This window comes from Lissotriton helveticus, chromosome 1_1 (assembly GCF_964261635.1).
Source record: "Lissotriton helveticus chromosome 1_1, aLisHel1.1, whole genome shotgun sequence".
Lineage (NCBI taxonomy): Eukaryota > Metazoa > Chordata > Amphibia > Caudata > Salamandridae > Lissotriton > Lissotriton helveticus.
Window position 1 is genome coordinate 832704401 of NC_136057.1, and position 17718 is coordinate 832722118.

Here is a 17718-nt window from a genome sequence, read left to right on the forward strand (position 1 = left end):
CCACCTCGGCTTCTGTAGCCACCACCCTCTCCTCCAAGTTTGACACTCTATCCCGCGTGGTAGCACAAGCTCTAGAGAGTTTCCGAACCACTCCCTGCATTTTTCTCATAGCGGCCTGGGATTTCTGACTGTCTTGACGCGTTTCCTCTCTGTGTGCTAAAATCTCTTGATGAATTGTCTCCAACAGAGACAGTTGTGTCTGTTCCAGCAGAGGGCTACCTTGCAGTGGTAAAGTCGAGGAGTGGTCCCAGGTTAGTTCTCGTCGTAGATCCCCTGCAGCATTTTGGAGTTTCAAGGCTGTAGCCGGCTGATCGTTCTCGGGGTCACTTTCTGATTCCACAAAAGAGCTACGTTCATCCTCATCTTCAGACCACTCTGCTCCACCATCCGAGTCAGAATAGAAGGCTTCACTTGGAGCGCTCTCTTTCTCAATACTAGTGCCAGTCGCCCCATCAATAGCTTCATCCAGTACTGCTTCTGGGGGTATTATTATGCCAGGGGGTTTGCCACTGAGCCCCAAACCAGCATTTTGGCTCCCCTTATTAAAGGTTATCAAACTTGCTGCCTCCGGATCTTTTTCCAAACTTGCAGCCACAGTTAGCATCTCACTGGAAACAATGTGCACTCCCAGTTCTTTAGGGGTTTTCTCCTTGCCCGCTTTTGTGAATAAGTCCACAATTGTAGCAGCCTGCCGAGTCTTAGGTGTCTTAGGAACACCTTGCTGCCTTTTCTTTTGCTGGGACTGGGGCTGAAGCTGACTATCCTCGCAAATGTCATTGGGGGCGGTGCTCTCATTTTCCCCCTTTAACGCTCCCTTTTTCTTCATGACATTTTCTTTGGAACCCGGGTTCTGTTTAGGAGCCATACCTCTAACCAGTAGCCGTCTCTGCAGCCGCCCAGAGCGGGTGTATGCACGTCCAACGCCGTCAGCCGCCGACAGCCACCTCTGCTGGATCCCAGAGCAGCTGTGTCCACCAACTCCCGCAGTCTCCGCTCCCGTTACTCCTCTGCTCCGCGAACTCCGCCGGCGCCGCATCAGGCTCCGCCCTCCTGTTACTGAGAAGCCTCCTCGACCAGCAACGAGCCTCTCCAGCGTCCACACCGCTCCTCGCAGAAGTATCCTTAACGAGACAGATATGGTAAAAGCCGACAGCATTATCGCGGTCGGTTTCCTTTCCCCGCTGCTTGCCGCTCCTTGCCGCACCTTGCTTCTGCTCAGACCGACATCGGGCAAAAGACATGCAGGACCCTCACTGCACCTCTGCACCGGCCACTAAGCGGCCGCCATCTTGCCAGGATAGGCAATATCAATGCCCCAGTCTGCCAGTTGTCAGGAACACACTCGGATGAATTAGTCTGGGTTAAGTTCCTTTGTCTTACCAGTGATACCCATGGGGATTCAACCTCGATAGGGCTGAGTCGCCACACCAGTATGGGGCTAACTCCAGAAGAAATATCGCAAATGGCAGACTGGGGCAAGGATAGGCAATATCAATGCCCCAGTCTGCCATTTGCGATATATCTTCTGGAGTTAGCCCCATACTGGTGTGGCCACTCAGCCCTATCGAGGTTGAATCCCCATGGGTATCACTGGTAAGACAAAGGAACTTAACCCAGACTAATTCATCCGAGTGTGTTCCTGACAACGTCAGAATGTGTTTAAATAGACGAAGTATATTGCCCTTATTTAAAATATCATGTTGGCCTTTGATGAAATATCTAGGCGTGAGGATTACCTCATGGGTTTTTTTGCAGACTTTTCTTGGATTACTGGTTTGCTGTACTTTATGTTCGATGTTTGGACCGTTGTATAAAATATTTTGGTTGATGCTTGGGCCTATATCGCTCTGAATGGTCTCTGTGCTGGTCCTAGGATTTTGTGTTGGCGGACTGGTCCTCAAAGGAACCAATGGGAAAGGGCCCTGTGGGGCGCAGATACCAAAATCAGATCCTTGTTCATTAGGCGGACTTAGTTGATCTTTGTGTTCCGACTTCTTGTTGTTTGGTGAAGGAACTGATCGAGTATTTATTGCCGGACCAAGTGAATTAAGCGAGACCCCAGTTCAGGGAGTTGACTGTAATGGTCTTTCAGTCGCTTGTTTTGCTTCTGGTGAAATTGATACTTTAGATATTTCATCGCTCAAAGCGTGTTTTATAGTGCAGATTGGAAAATTCCGGATTTTCCCATTGTAGACTTGTGGTATTAACCTTTTTAATAGCCTTTGTGTTTTTTTCTCTAATTTCCTTAGCTTTTTTTTGGCCCTCCTTGAGAGAGGAACGTCCGTTCTTCCCTGGATGGAATTGTTGCTCTCAAGCACTTTGGCTAGGTGTGTAGATCTAGGGCTGGAGTTGAGGCCTAGTGACCTGGTGTTAACTTTGGTGGATGTGGGTAAAACCTGGTTGTCTGGTTTTATTATGGAATTACTGAGGGAAATTATAGCTGAATTGGCTTGATGCTCTTCACTGTCTGTTGTGGATGCCATGCCACTGTTGATTGGTTGGCAAATCGTTCCTTCTGTTTAATCCTTCAGTGCGACTACCAAGGCTGTTAGGATTTTAGGGAGTGTTGCCCATTTATCGATGAGTTCAGCGCACATGCAAGAACAGTATCGGGTGTCCTGCGTGTCACTGAGCCTATTTTCTATGAAGTCCACCTTGATGTTTAGCTCCACCAAGCGTTGTGCAATTGTTGATAGCAAATCAATTTGCAGCTCCATTCTGTTGGACTGCCTAAGTAGTGCCCTTGCCTTTGATTTATTTGTTTTGCCAGTTGAGGTTGGATCAGGGTCATTTATGAAGCTGCTACTATGTAAATTTTGGCTTTGAAAGCTCTGGGTTGGTGAAGAAGAGGGCAGAGTATCATTGGCCGGTCTGAGGAGTTTTGGGGTAAGCTCCAAGTTCTTTGTATCTTTGTTTCCAAATTCTGTACAAATATTGGTGATAGGAAACCACAGTTTCCTTGTTGTGCTGGTGTTTCATTCTTAGTTGAGCCAAGTCCTGATGGCGCTAAGGAAGGCATCAAAATGGGGGACTGCAAAGTTGCTTGCTGGTGGAAGTGTATTTGAACTGGGACAACCTGCACATGTTTTCCAAGAACTGGAGCAGAGGTAGTCCCAGGTAAGTTGGATAGATCAGTTGCTTGATTGTATTAATTTCCCGGCTAAGTGCAGAATTGGCTCTGGCGTCTCCCAGTTTAAATTCTTTCACCTGATATCACAGAGGGCTGAGTGCTATAAAATCTCTCCAGGAGGGAGTTCATGACATTGCAGGATTTAGTACTTACTGGTAAGTCAAGTGGGCAGGGGGGATTCCTGTCACTGAGATGATGTTCGTGAAAAAATTGAGTGATAAGTCCTGCTTTTGGTGACTTTAGAAATGACTTCGGGTCAGGGACTGTGTTTCTTGAACTCCTTACGTTTCTGGATGAGACTTGAGTCAAGGGGTTTGATTTTACAAGAACATTTCCTTGGCGTTGGAAAGCTTTTTTTTTTTTTTTTTTTTTAGTCATCCTGTGGTTGAGGCCCAACTGTCAAAAACTGTGTTTTACCCTGGTAGTCAATACCCTCTTCTGGTGGTAGCTGATCCCCTGAAAGAAAGACTTCAGCAAATCAACAAGTCACCTCACACCTGGGGGGGCAAAAGGAAATCACCCCTCCGCGCCTTGGGCGTACCTTCCTGCAGCCTATCTGAATCTCTGCTGCACATGGGGTGCCGGCGAGGCAATTAGTTTCCTTCGGTGATGAGATGCATGATCAGAGAGAGCCTCAACGACTAGCAGCGACTGCCGCTACACCAATTACCCCGTTACTACTGCCCCAACCAGGGCCACCGTCGACAAGATGCCCAGGAGCTGAGGGTCACAAGCAACCGGACTCTGGGTAATCCCTGGCTGCACTGGCTCAATCTGCTGTGTTGTGGAGGTAGGAGTATCAGAATCTAACAAGTTTATGGGCGGTATGATGTTTTGGGTGCTGTACCTGCAAAGGTTACAGAGATAAGGTACAGATCTTGCTTGGCGTCCTAAGAGGGAACCTCTTGACAGACTTGGACTACGCAGAAGGCCGTTGCAGTCGCCACAGTGATGACCAGCCTAATACACAGCTACCCTGCAGCTCGTGGTGGTACACAGCAGCCCGAGGCCCCCTGCGGCTCTCACCTCCATTCCAGAAGTCCGCTCCAAGAGGAGAAGCACCGAGCTGCTGGCGGCAGGCAACGGGCGGGGCAGGCAGCGAGCAAAGGCGGCAGGCAGCAGGCGACTAAGGCGGCGTGTGACTGCTCCTCTTCTCCTACCAAACAATCAGGCAGCACAGCAGGTGGCAAAGCGACTCTTCCCCCCCACCCCCCGGGGCTCCCGCCGTCCCAAGGGGCAGCACTCCACAGGCCCCCGCAGCTCCTACCAACAGGGTACGCAGCAGGCAGCACCGTGCCCTGCCTCCTGCCCAGGTAATGTTTCAGGTGGGGGAAGACTGGGGGTGGGGGGTTTGAGTGGGCTACCTGGTCGCAGATTCCAGCTCTTGTTTCTCCCACTTTCTGGCCCCCAGGAAACAGCGGCATCACAGCTGCAGCCACCCGCAGTCTGGCTACTTCATTTCCACGACTGCTGCTCCGAACACCATGACTGAAGCAGGAGCAGTCGTGGAGAGGCAGGCGGGGAAGCTGTAAGAGGGCAGAAGGGCCACGGTCTCCCGCGGAGGTCACAGAGCCGGTGCCAGCTATTGTACTTGCTGTCCTTGCTGGCCGTGGGTGCCGGTTGCCAGTTGCAGATCCTCGGGGTCGCGAGCGCGGGTCACAGTCCTTGAGAGCCGCGGCGGCATGACAACGTGAAAACCAGGACTGGACTCCTGGTCATTCAACTCTTCCAATCTGGATTCAGGTCTGGGAGGAGGAGTTGAGGGCAAAATCTATGGAATGTTGAGAGAATCTACATTAACTTGTGCTTAAATAACGCTAAGGCCTTCTATCTAATCAACTTGGGATTTCTCTCATAGAATTTGATAAAGCTTGAATATAGTGGAGCTTCATTCAAATTCTTTTCCATATAAAAGTTGTCTACCGCTGAAGCCTTCGATATAGTATGTATGCTAGTATGCATCACTAGAAAAGCTGCCTGATAATATGCTTTCCAATATGGAAGTGCTATCCCTCCCTCCTAACAATGAAGAGACAATGTTAATATATTTATTCACAGGTTGGCTTTATTTCTAATGAACTCTGAAATATTTGCATACATTTTAGTACAAAAGTCATTATTTTGATAAACTGGGCGGGCCGTGTAAAGAAAGTTTAATATGAGCAAAATATGCATCTTTATCTTTGCGATAGACCGCGCCTGCCAACTATCTAATTGCTGTCCAATCTTCCTGAGCAGGGGGATATCATTCAATTCATAGAGCTGTTCAAGATTTTTCGTAATCCAAATGCCCAAATACCTAATAGGTCTTTTCTTGTGTACCTTCTGGAGGAATACTGGCAAGCATTTAACCTCCACACTAAAAAGCAGCATCTCTGATTTTGCAGTTTTAATATTTTAGCCAGTTACAGCCATGAAATGTCCTAAAAGTGTAAATATTTCCTTTATCACTACTGGATCTGGTTGAATATGTAAAACTAAATCATCCGCGTATAATTTGAGTTTAGGCGTATCTCTTAAAAGGGCACGAGCGTCTTAGGTTCTCCTTAAAGCTAATACTAAACATTAATTAGTCTTTTGCTTAATGTTGTCCTTGTTCTAATGTTTTTCTTATAGGTTTTTTTTCCAAAAGATGGCTACTATGCACCAGGATGTTTTGAACATGGTCAAATTGTTCAGAAAACATTTGTCTTCTGTACCTGGCTGTGAGAGGGTCACTCTGTGTGGAGCTGATTGTATGCTCAGAATTTTGCAACTTTCAATGGCTGAAGTCCATAAACAGGTTTGTGCTCTCAGTTTAATTTCTCTAGTGTTTTTTAAGGCTTATAAAAAATGACTGGCCTATGAATGGAGGTAAACATCCTTTATAAATGTCAGTGTTTTGATTTTCATAATATTAAAGCGTGCATACACAGCTTTTGTTGCAGGATAGTTTGTTAAATTCAGTGAGCATGATTTAATATACTTGTGCAATTTGCAGGTGTTTAATTGGTTTATCTACTGACTGTTGTTGCAAAGTACCAGATTTAAATCATTAATGGTCATTGGAAGTGCTGTATGTTAAGTTTGGTACAAAAGGGGGTGGTGATGGACGGAGCATTTGAACCAATCAAACACTCACACCCAGTCAAAAGATCTGGTTTTGATCCATCACCGTTCTTTAGCCCACTCTGCCACCCCAGTTCAGACATGGCTATATGAAAATCAGTCTGACCCTGTGCCTCATGGGAACAGTCCAGCCCGAACTGCCAAGCCATGCCTTCCCTGGACCGGAAACAAGCTTCCGAGGACCGGTTTCTGGCATTACAGCCGTCTTCAGCCCGGCTTGCTTGAATCCAGTGGCAAAGTGAGCAAGGGACTCACGTCTGAGTATGTTAAGTTTGGGGCACAAAGTTTTTGCTATCGTCAATTGCCAATAAATCTTGCTGACACTAGGGCCCATGTGCTATTAGTCAGTGGTACATCTGGTGTCTCGTGCCTCCCACTGCCTGCTGGGTTGGATATATTTTTTTAAATTTTATTTCTATGAAATGGCAGCAAATGTTGAAAGGTACTTAGTTATAAGAATTGCAATACAGTTATTTACTGTACACCCATACATTTTTTCATTCACGTTCTCACAACAATACCCCATACATTTAAAAACTGAGTTTTTCAATTGAGTGTTTCACACAATTAATTTTAAAGCCAAAATTAGTTATTCTGTATGCATGTCATATTGAGACACTAGCTATGAATAACAAAGTATGAGACCTCTGACAGTGTCAAGGAAATGCAGAATGAGTGAATGAATGAATGAATGAATGGATGTGAGTGTGACTCCTAATCTCATTGGAAAGGGTGTTTACATTGGATGCCTGTCAGAAGAGTGTAGATTAGCCGGGGAGATATGCCTTGGTTTTTCTGATGAGGCACCCTCAATTTCTGCAACCCAATTGGGTCAGTGGATACATTTGTTTAAGAAATTGGTTGTGAAGGAGACCGACAAACCTGTAGTAGCGATGCCACTGCCTTGATAAGTAAATGGGTACATTAGTTGAACAGCGTTAGGATGCGAAAAGTATTTTAGCTTGGACGGCTGTATGTCCATTCTCAAAGTGATTTGGGTCTAACACTGATTTATCTTTCTAGAAATTGGTGAAAGGGTGTGTTATTGCATTCTTTCTGTAGGGCAGTACTAGTAACACCACCTTCAACTTTCTCTCATGCTCTCTAGTTTGTTTCCTCCTGATGTGGTCTATTCTCAGCAGACAAGTATCACCATTCTCTAATAGTGTTATTGGAGTCAGTATTGTAAGGCTATAGCCATTCTTCCCATCTACTAAGCTGTTTTGATCTGGCTGATCCCAAACCCATTGGCTACTGCTAATTTGAGCTAGACTGATTTATCGTATTGTGGCCTTTAAATGAAGCAATGTTGTTGTTGGACTTCAGTACAGGAACCGTTTGTTGCAGCTGAGCAGAGAGTAGTGATCTCACTTGAGGTCCTCTAACTTGAACCGTGTAGTGCTTTTTGGTACTTGTGCTAGCTCAGGGACAAGTGCTCTAATGTTTAATACCTTTCTGAAATGGGTCAGAGGTATAGTGACTGGCAGGCCGTTACTGATTGTGTGAGTAAACGGAGAATTGATCATGACATGGACACATTAATGCAATTATGTTGAACTAATGAATGGAGGCCACATAACTAATTCTTGTAGTTTTCCTCCAATACACTCTATTCAGAATAATCTTTCCACTAAATGCAGACCCTAAAGGTACAAATTTGACAATGGAATGAACGAATTGACCCTGTGAAAATGTTACATGCATTTCTATAGCAGTCATCTGCCTTTAATGTTCTTCTCTAAGCTCTTGAGCACTGTTTCAGCGCACATGCAGACACTTGTTCTGGAGTATCTGAGCGATCTTGATTGGTTGGCACGTCTTAATGTTAAGAACAAGCTGTTGTGTGTGCATATGTAGGTACTGGTAGGGAATAAGCTTTTGTTTTGTATGTCAGTTTATGCTTTGGTGGTGGTGGGGGAGGGGAGGGGTTTAAGCCATGATCAGATAGAGCCTATTGGGTGAGATGACACTGTGTGAAAAGGGCCGCTTTAATGAAGCTGGTGGATATTACAATTAAACAACCTGGCAGATGGCTTGGAGACCACATATATAAAGCTTCACTTAAAAATAATGTATATCTAACTGATCTCCTCACATAGGATAACATTGGGATTACATCTTATAAGTGTAATTTCAAATTGGAAAGACAGACAACCCCCAAGTCTAGTGTCTCCTGAATCTTAATTTAAAATCCTAACTTAAGGCGAAGTTGGATTTTAAACTACAATTCGGAAAATGCTACTTTTCGAAAGTTGACAGTTTCTTCAACGAGCCATTTGGTGCCTGCTGCCTGTCTTTTGTCACGTCTCTGGTGAGTGACAGCTGGGCTTTGCGTATCCCCCTAGACAGCCACACACAATGGGTGCTTGGGTGTGACTTGATGGGCTTTCGTGGCAGGTTGGGAGGTAGGAGCTGTACCCAGCCTCACCTACATCTGAATAGGCTGTGTCCTGTCCCCACACAAAGGGTTGCACATCTCACTGTGTTTAGTCTGGAGCCAGGACCGAAAGGGCAGAACCTCTGTGCACTTCAAAGGCCTGTCTCTGAAGTCTTCCCCACTTCAGAGGCCCAACTGGGTATAAGTACTGGCCCTCAGACACCACCACTTCAGTACACCTCTGGACCTGTGAATACCCTGTCTGGAAGGACTACTGTGCTGCTGAAAGCACTGCCACTCTACTGGACTGATATTCTGAAGCAGCTGCTGCCTTGCTGTGTTGACCTGCTGCCCTCTTGCCTGGAGAGGAAGAGCTTGACCTGGAAACCGTCTTGAACCCAGGACCCCAGAGGGACTCAAAGGCATACTCTGCTGGCCTCCTGACCTGAGCTTCTGGGACATTAGCAGGTTGCCGCAGCCCCTGGATCTGTCTTCAACAAGTTCCTGCCCCCCAAAAAGGTGCCTCTCAAGTTCTTGGTGCCTTGGTGGTGTTCTTGAGCACTTGAAGTCAAGCTTTTGGGCTCTTCGTGAACAGGCCTGTTCCGGAACGGCGCAGCTCGCACAGAATCTGTGTGAGCCGCTGCAAATTAGTCTCTTCACACAGCAAGCAGTGTGGATTGCCACCGCGAGGCCCTAGCCACCGCCTGCGCTGCCTGACCTGCTCTTTGTGCCCCCCCGCTCTTCGTGCCCACCCCCTCGCAACCATCACCAGCAACGTTCTCCTTGCTCCCAGCGAACTTCTCCCCTATGAACGGGACTCTTGTCACAAAACCTGAGAAGGTAAAACTTCAGCGGGACTAATCTGGTACTGTATTCGACCTTCATAAGTCATCACTCTTGGACACTGTCAGTCAGCAGAAAAACCTCTGCTTTCCGGGGTACCGCAAGGGTCTATCCTCAGTCCTGCACTCTTTAATGTCTATATGTCTCCCCTGTTTAGTTTGATGTTATCCATTAACATCGCAACTATCTCCTACGAGGACGATAAATCGCTAATCTTAGTTTTAGATAAAAACACCACACTGGCGGAAGAAAATCTCCGACAATGTCTTACAGCTGTCTTTCGCTGTGTGAAAACTAACCACTTACGATGCAACTCCGAAAAAACTGAAATTATGCCTCTAAGTAAAAAGGACATCTTTTCCCCTAGCTTATGGTGGCCCTCAGACATTCCACCCCCATAATACAGCAACAGTAGCCAGAAATCTGGGGGTCAAATTTGACTCAGCACTATCCTTTCACCATCAATCCCTAGCCATAGCTGGAACTGGTTTCCATCTAATAAAGTCACTTAAAAAGTTCTTTGACTTACTTTCTTGTATGGCAAGACAGGCAGTGGCAGTTGCCTTAATCACTTCCAGATTGGACTATTGCAACAGCCTTATGCAGGAGCCAATAAGTCGGTCCTACACAAGCTACAGATGGCACAGCACGCTGCAGCCCTACTTGTCTTAAAATGGCCCAGACACTGATCAGTATTCTCTGCTCTAAAGGCTTTGCATTGGCTACCTATCCATAAAAGAATCTTGTTCAAGATCCTCCTAATTACTTTCCGAATCTTTCATTCCTCAGGCCCACACTATCTACGGCCTAGGTTAACACGCGATCTGTCATGCCAATCCCTCATATCTTCAAATGCTAATCTACTAAAACCCCTTGTTTTCAGATACATCTCAAAAGGGGGGGGGGATCAATTGCAGTTCTAGGGACAAAAGCCTGGAACCAACTGCCTAACCACCTACGTTTCATCCAATGAGAAACCCTCTTCATGAAATCTCAGAAAACGTGGATTTTTACGGCACCTGATACGCTATGTAAAACACTTCTCAAATCTCTTTTCTTAGTCTCAGCCATCCATTCCGTTAGCAACTTGCTCAGTGCCATGATGCCCCTCGGAGTGAAAGTTGCGCTTAGCAAATACCGTATAACATAACACCATCCTCGCCAGCCTAAACTTTTGAATTTGGCTCTGTCCAGCACGGCCAGATATCCTCGGTTGGCGGGTTATGCTTTTAAACACTGTTTTACAGATTATTCTTTAAAAATTCAAAACTTGGGTTCTGCTTATTGGATTTTTGTAGTTTTGATCTTTATTATTTATACATGTAACTCTATTTTTCCAACCTGGTGTGGAATCTTTGTGTGTGGTGTTTTCACTGTTTTAAGTGTTGCACAAATTACACCAGCCTTCTCCACAAGTAGCTCATGAGCTACTGGTAGCTCTCCAGCGACCTAAAAGTAGCTCTTGTGTGAGCAGTCCAGTTTACTAAATTTGAAGGATTTTCTTAGCTGAATCAATATATGTATTCCAAAATTGAAATGTGGTCTTCTGAGACAAAAAAGTGTGTATTTTCCAGAACTTTTAAGCTTGTTTGGAGATAAATGGTTGATTTCCCAAAATATGTGATAAATTATGTGGCACTAGGTGTTGCAGCTATTGCTGCTATGTATTACCTATGTAAAGGGATTCCAAATTGACAAAACTTTTTTTGTTGCCTCTGGCAACTCTGACTGATGTGATGCATTGAAATGATGATTACTGGCATGCCTCTAAAGTTAAGCCTGACTGCTCTGTGCCAAGCAACCAGAGGGTGACGCAGGTTAATTTAGGGCTTGCTTGTGCGTTACCCTTATTAAGATTGTGCTTACTGCTTGACCAGGGCTTTTACCACTGTCAGCCAGAAACCCAGTTTCTGAGAGTTCTCCCAGCCAACTTTACATACAAAATTAAGATGTTCTAACAGTACCTAAATTGACTTCCACAGTCCTTTCTAATAGTACCTAAATTGCCTTCCACAGTCCTCGAATCACCAATTTCTTCTCAAGCATTAAACTCACTTCTATTGTAACAGAGTCAATTTCGACACCCAAAACGCTCAACAGTTTCTGGACCCACAATCTTTTCACCTGAAAGTACCTAACTTGATCATGAAGGGCTGATAATTGCCATGACCTGCCTGGTACATGTTCAAATTTCATGACACCACGAAGAAAAAAATAATTCATTATTGTGTGACAGCAGTATAAACAGCCATAAAAGTGAAACCTTGGTAAAATATACTAAACTGTTGAAACCGATACTTAAGTGGAGCACCTCACAGGCAGAGCTTTATCCTTGAAGATGTGCCCCAGAAACTATGTCCCCAGCAACTCATAATTTGGATCAGAAAAGCCATACAACTTCAACGTCCACCGAAGCATAATGAACTGAGCTCAATTCTTTTCGCTTATGTCTGGCCAACCAAGGTGGGCTCTTCACCAAACCAAACTCCCCTTTCTCCTTCTTAGGCATAGCTCCTACAGGTGACACAATCACTCCACTGGCCACTCATCAAAGTCCTTCCATTGTGCCCTCTGCACCTTCATCAGATTTGTCTGTCCTACCTCAAGATAACACACAGAATGCAGGTTTTCAGTCCATCTCTTAGTTCTAGGTCTCTACTGCAGTACCCCAAAACCTGAAACCTATCCATTTACAAGTAGTCCGGCTTCCTCCTGCCTGGGATTAAATTCCAACCAATATTGTAAAATGTCTACCGTAACTGGCTTTCGCTGTTCTGGCTGCTGTGGTCCACCCCTCCTGCTGGCTGATTGCAACTTCCAAAACCCCCTTCTATCCCGCCCCCCCAGCCCCAACTTGGTTAAACAGAGTTTGACTGGATGGTTTACTTCACACTTGGAGTGTTCATGTTCTTTTTGTTTTTCCATGTCTAAACTTGCAGTACACCTTGTTGTAGAAGGCTTCATAAAATGCCCAATATGCCCCGCCCACTTTGCTCATTAGACTTCTTCCTGTTCCACCCATCCTGGCATGGATGGGCTGCCCTAGAAATTGATTATATACCACTGGCAAAGTACTTGCTATTTAAGATGCCAAATCTGTCCTCATGGGTGCTATCCATTGCAACCATAGGTCTGTGTCTAACTCTTCCCCACTTGCCTTCTGCCTCCTCTGCCAACCTGGCTCAAAATCCTCATCATAAAGGATCCATGTTATTTCCTCCCCCTCCCAAACATTAGTAGCACTTTTTATATTGCATTAATACATTTTAACAGCACCACACTCTGTTTTTAGATATTTCTCACAGTATACATTAGAATAAATCCGGAAAGCTACTGTCCAACTTTCAGCAGTTATCAACATATTCAACATCTTTGACTGCTCCGGTTCATCTTCAGAGCCTTCACTCTCACTTGCCAAAGTAATAGTTTGAACACCTCTATGTATTCATCCTTTCGTCTTTTTTTTCTCTCCTGTTTTTTGAAGCCATAAGATGGGCCCCTAATGACTTGGTCTCCCTAATTTATGATCTAAACTGCCTACAGACACAGACCTATGCCCACCCTTCTCTCCTTCTACCCAATATGACTTGTTACCTTCTTCATCCACCTTAATCAGCTCTTTTCCTGTCCCGCCTCTCCAGCCCACCTTATCCCCTCTAGTGCGGTCCTCTGCTGCCTTACCAGTCTATACTCTGATTTTACACTGGGGTAGCTGGGCAATACAAGAGACTCCTAGTTACCTTACCAGTTATCCCTTCTTCGGTCAAAGACCACTTGCACTGCTCGCACTTCCCATAAGTCACATTCCTCCCTACTGCACCCTACAAACCGCCCTCCATCTCTGCATATTTAGCTTTGCACCACATCCACATGCCAACACGCCCCCCTACTGATCCCTGCTGTGCCTCTCTCATCAAACTGTGTACTGAACTCCTAATCACCCCCCCCCTCTCTAGGCTCATTCCCTGCGCCTACCCTTACCCATTTTCTTTCCCCCATGATTTTGCACCCCATTTATTCTTGACCGACTGGCGTCCAATAATTAGTCCTGCCTCAACATTTCTTTCCCTCTGCACTCATTTCCCATGCACACCACCCCTTCTGCACCATTACCACCTATTTTGTACAAATTAGATTATCTTCTTGACCTAGGGCATAATCACTAGGTTCAAGTTCATCAACCTCTTGTGTTAATCTCCGCTTTTTAGCGCACCCACACCCACCCCCTTACTTCTTCACCCTGAACCTCCTTAAGTGCAGCCCTTCTTTGTCTTTTGAAGACTCATCCAAATTGGTTTTACCATCATCTGTACCGGATGAAAAGTTATTTTGCTTTTTTTTCCAGCAGCTCTTTGACCTTGCTCTAAAAGGGGTCTATAAGTGTTTGCTACTCCTCCACCCTCTTTGACAGCACAGGAGGGATCTTCTCATGAGACATCTGCTGGCCAGGTTCACGCACCATGTCCCTGAGCACCTGGGATGTACCCCACTCCCAAGTCCATCCTGCCATGAAGCTAGGTTCGCCCTTCTACCCGAAGAACCAGGGGCGGCCAGGTCCATTCATCACCCCTCCCGCACTCTTGTTAATTGTCAGGGGAGAGGAAGTGGCATTAGTATGTCAGTTTTTTTACATTAATACGGTTGTATTCTATTACAACATTTATTTAGCACTTACTACCCCATGTAGGGTGCTGGAACGCTTGCCTACACAAGCAGCATCCTAACCCATGTAGTGTGTGTGGCTGGAAGGGTGTTTTCTTTGTTTTGATCATATTTGGGAAGCATACTAGTGTTGTGTGTGAAGACCACTGAGCTGCCGCTGTCATGGTATGGGACGCAGTACTTAGCATTGTGATGGTTGGAAAAAGTGTGAGACAGATGTTCTGCTTATGCTTTGTCGTAAGCCAGCCGCTAAGTAGATTCCTTGCTAGTATTTTTTTATGAACATGGTCCACTTAGCTGGTTACTTCACTAGCTTGTTCCTTGTGAGATATTTTGTTTAAAGTTGGAGTACTGAGCAGAAATTGGTTTGAGAGAGGATGTTTGAGGAGATATGCTGGGATGAACTTTGTAAATTAATCCCTGATCTGATTTTCATTGTGAGATGTCAACAAGCAGTCCTGGTATGTCGCTTGTTGGGACTTGCAATGGCAGACTAAATTAAAGTTTTGCGTTGCCCAGCAGAATGTGTCAGATATCTTCATTTGTATTCATGCCTGTTTGATTGGAGAGAACTGGTTTATTGTTTTGGACCATAGCAGTTTTGTATTATGTGAGTGATTAAAACTGTATGAACTACCGTGGACTGCCCTATCACTGAGTATTATGGTATCTGCATTGGTGTGGACCAAGAGGGTTACATATGTTATCATACTGTGATTGCCTTTTATATAGTTCTTATTCACATAACAAGTCGTTCAAGCGCTTTACACCGGGCAGCACACTGCTCCGGAATTCAAAGGTTCCCGCTGCTCCGGAATTGTTTTTTTTTTTTTTAATTTTCCGTGGTTTTGAAATTAGTCTTGTGCTTCTAAGGAAACCGTTACATGCATTTACTCCAGGTTCTATGTGGTGAATTACATAACAGGATTTAGTTGTGATCTTTGGCGGTGGAGGAGGAATGTGAATTCGTGCAAATGGTTGGCAGTAATTAAATTTATTTTGGCTGTGAGACAATAAAAGTGCAAGTGTGCATAATAAATATTTTTTTTATCACAGATCATTAAAATCAGCCATGAGGTATACAAGACATATTACAAAAGTTTAGAATATATAAAAAAGAGACTAATTTAAACATTTGCACAGGATCAAGTAAAATTGGCAACAGCCATGAAGGGGAAACGGCCTTTACAACGAAGCCGTTTCCACGAAATCTTTAACCACGCATGCAGTACAACGCATGCGTGGTTACCACTAATGCCTTTACCACGCATGCCTTTACTACGATGTTTGTAGTAAAGGCATATGTGGTAAAGGTAAAAAAAAAAAAGGGGGGGGCTTGGGGGGGTCTCCCCCCCCCCCCCCAAATAAAACAACTCATCAGAAGTCACGTCGGCATCAGAGTCGTTTAAGAGAAATCGGGGAAAAAATGCCGTTTTCTCTTAACGACGTATGACGTCACCACGCAAATAATCGAGGAAAAGTTTATGCGTGGTAAACGAATTCCGTTGTAACGCATGCGTGGTAAAGGCATGCGTTGCAACGGAATTCGTTGTATCGTCATATATTCGCCATGAAGGGCAATGAGGTCCGCTATGTTGTCTAACAGGTCCTATATATAGCGGGTTCGCAGTAGAAAATGTTCCTACAATAAAAGTGACATTATTAAAACAAGTTTAGCACACTGGAATTAATTAAACCACTTATCACAGTAGGTAAAAAGACTTGAAAATATTCCTTCTAATACCCCACAAGCAGCCGAAGAATTTAGTTAGTAAACAACGGTCTTGCGTTGGATCTTCGCCATGTTCTCTGGTACCCAATTGTTTGCATACAGGTGTACAAATCTGTCAGGTGAATAAAACATGTGCAATAGATTCTATAGGTGAAAAGCAGCATGAACATGACTGGAGATGTGTTTGATAGGCTACAGGAGATTATTTGTTAGGTTGCATGCGTATTACTTTTAAAAAGATAAATTGCTATCTTTGAAATGAGTAATTTGAGGAAATCTAATAATGGAGTTTAAGGCAAACTTGAAGTCGACTCTGCTCAGAGAAGGGAGGCATACAGAGGACTGAAAGTAAGAAGTTAATTTGAAAGAAAAGCAGAGGTAACATTTGGTAGTTCAATTTTCATGGGAATACAGATCCGTTTTTTTAAATTGCATGCAGTCTGAAAATGTAAGACTGTGTAAAAAATATTATTTGCATGTTAGGTTGTTATTTATTAGGTAGTAAGGACTAGAATCTGGTCAACATCCTATCCACTAAAAGGCTACTTGTGGATGGATAACCACCTTAGCAAGAACAGCTGATCAGCTACAGGGTTGGAAGTTTGAAGTAATGGCTGGACGCATACATATGGAAATATTGAGTGATTTATGCTGTGCTCAAAGGCAGCAGTACCACCTGATTATAGCAATGTGAGTTTACAGAGCAAATGATGCAAACACCAAAAAGGAGATGCCTCGGGAGATTTTCACCTGTAAAGTTTGGCTTAAAGTATTAATTATGAAAGCGAAGCGGGATCCATTCTGAATGCTCCTGATAGTGACATGGTGCAAGGTGGGGGGTAAGGATAGCTTTCCCAGACAACGAAAATGTATTACCTGCATTCCTGTAGCTAGCCGATGGAGACTTAGACAATGAAGTGAGCAGAATGTAGACCCTAGTACTTTTAGCTAACTTTGTTAGCAAGGGGCTGCTAATTAGTTCTTTTTGAGCATGGCTATATGGTAGCAGGGAAGGGTGAGACTGGAGTTTGTTGTTCAACGTGAGGAAGCTTCTAGGTTACACTTTAACTGTCCTCATTTTTTGTTCCTTGCTTTTTCAGACAGGTTAATATGCTAGAGCTACAGGGCAGACTTGTAAACCCTTTTTGGAATCAGGGCCAAATAGTTTTTAGAAACAACAATGTTATTAGTTTTTGTTTTCTTTCAAGAACATTCTTTAAAGAATAAAGACATATGAGGCACATGTAACACTGGCGGCTGCCGCAGACCCAGGGCCGGCGGGGAGCGGGGGAGAGGAAACGCCGCCTGGTTAGGAACGGGAGAGGAGGTAGGAAACCAGTGGGACCCAAATGTCAACAGGGCGGGATCTGACAGGCATTAAGTCCCAGAACTCCAACAAGAGAGTCTGGCACCGCGAGGCATCCTCCAGCCAACTCTCAACCTTAGGAGCAGGCCGCCGCCCCAACACATGGCCACCCTACATCTGGCGAGTACCAGTAGCATCGAGATTAGGCGGCGAGAAGAATCTGGGCAAAACTTGACAACGCCTAGGAGGCACAGGGGAGGATCAGGTTGAACGGCAGCGCCAGTGATGTCAGAGATGGAGGAGCACACCGCCAGCCAGAACTCGGAAACCTTAGGGCAGAGCCACGCCAAGTGGGCAAAGTCCGCGGCAGGGGCAGCGCAGCGCAAACAGTTATCCCCAGGGGTAAGCCCGAGCCGATGGAGCTGCACTGGGGTGCGGTACAGCCTGTGCAAGTACTTGAAGTGGATCAGGCGGAGCCGATAATTTGGAGACAGCTTTTTGGTTTGATTACAGCAATAAAGTCAGTCGGCCTCCGATATGTCCGCTCCCAGGTCTACACT

General features: G+C 45.1%; 2 protein-coding genes across 2 annotated transcripts in view; one reads left to right on the top strand and one right to left on the bottom strand.

Annotated features, from left to right (window-relative positions):
- NUP37 (nucleoporin 37) overlaps positions 1–4741 on the bottom strand; it is a 240694-nt gene extending 235953 nt beyond the window's left edge. Inside the window, exon 1 of the mRNA XM_078674695.1 lies at positions 4495–4741. The gene's annotated coding sequence lies outside the window, so the exon portion shown is untranslated. The remainder of the gene's footprint in view (positions 1–4494) is intronic.
- PARPBP (PARP1 binding protein) overlaps positions 1–17718 on the top strand; it is a 236194-nt gene that overhangs the window by 53646 nt on the left and 164830 nt on the right. The window contains exon 2 of the mRNA XM_078674673.1: positions 5747–5912. Within this exon, the coding sequence (XP_078530799.1) occupies positions 5763–5912 (150 nt within the window). The 5' untranslated portion in view covers positions 5747–5762. The remainder of the gene's footprint in view (positions 1–5746; positions 5913–17718) is intronic.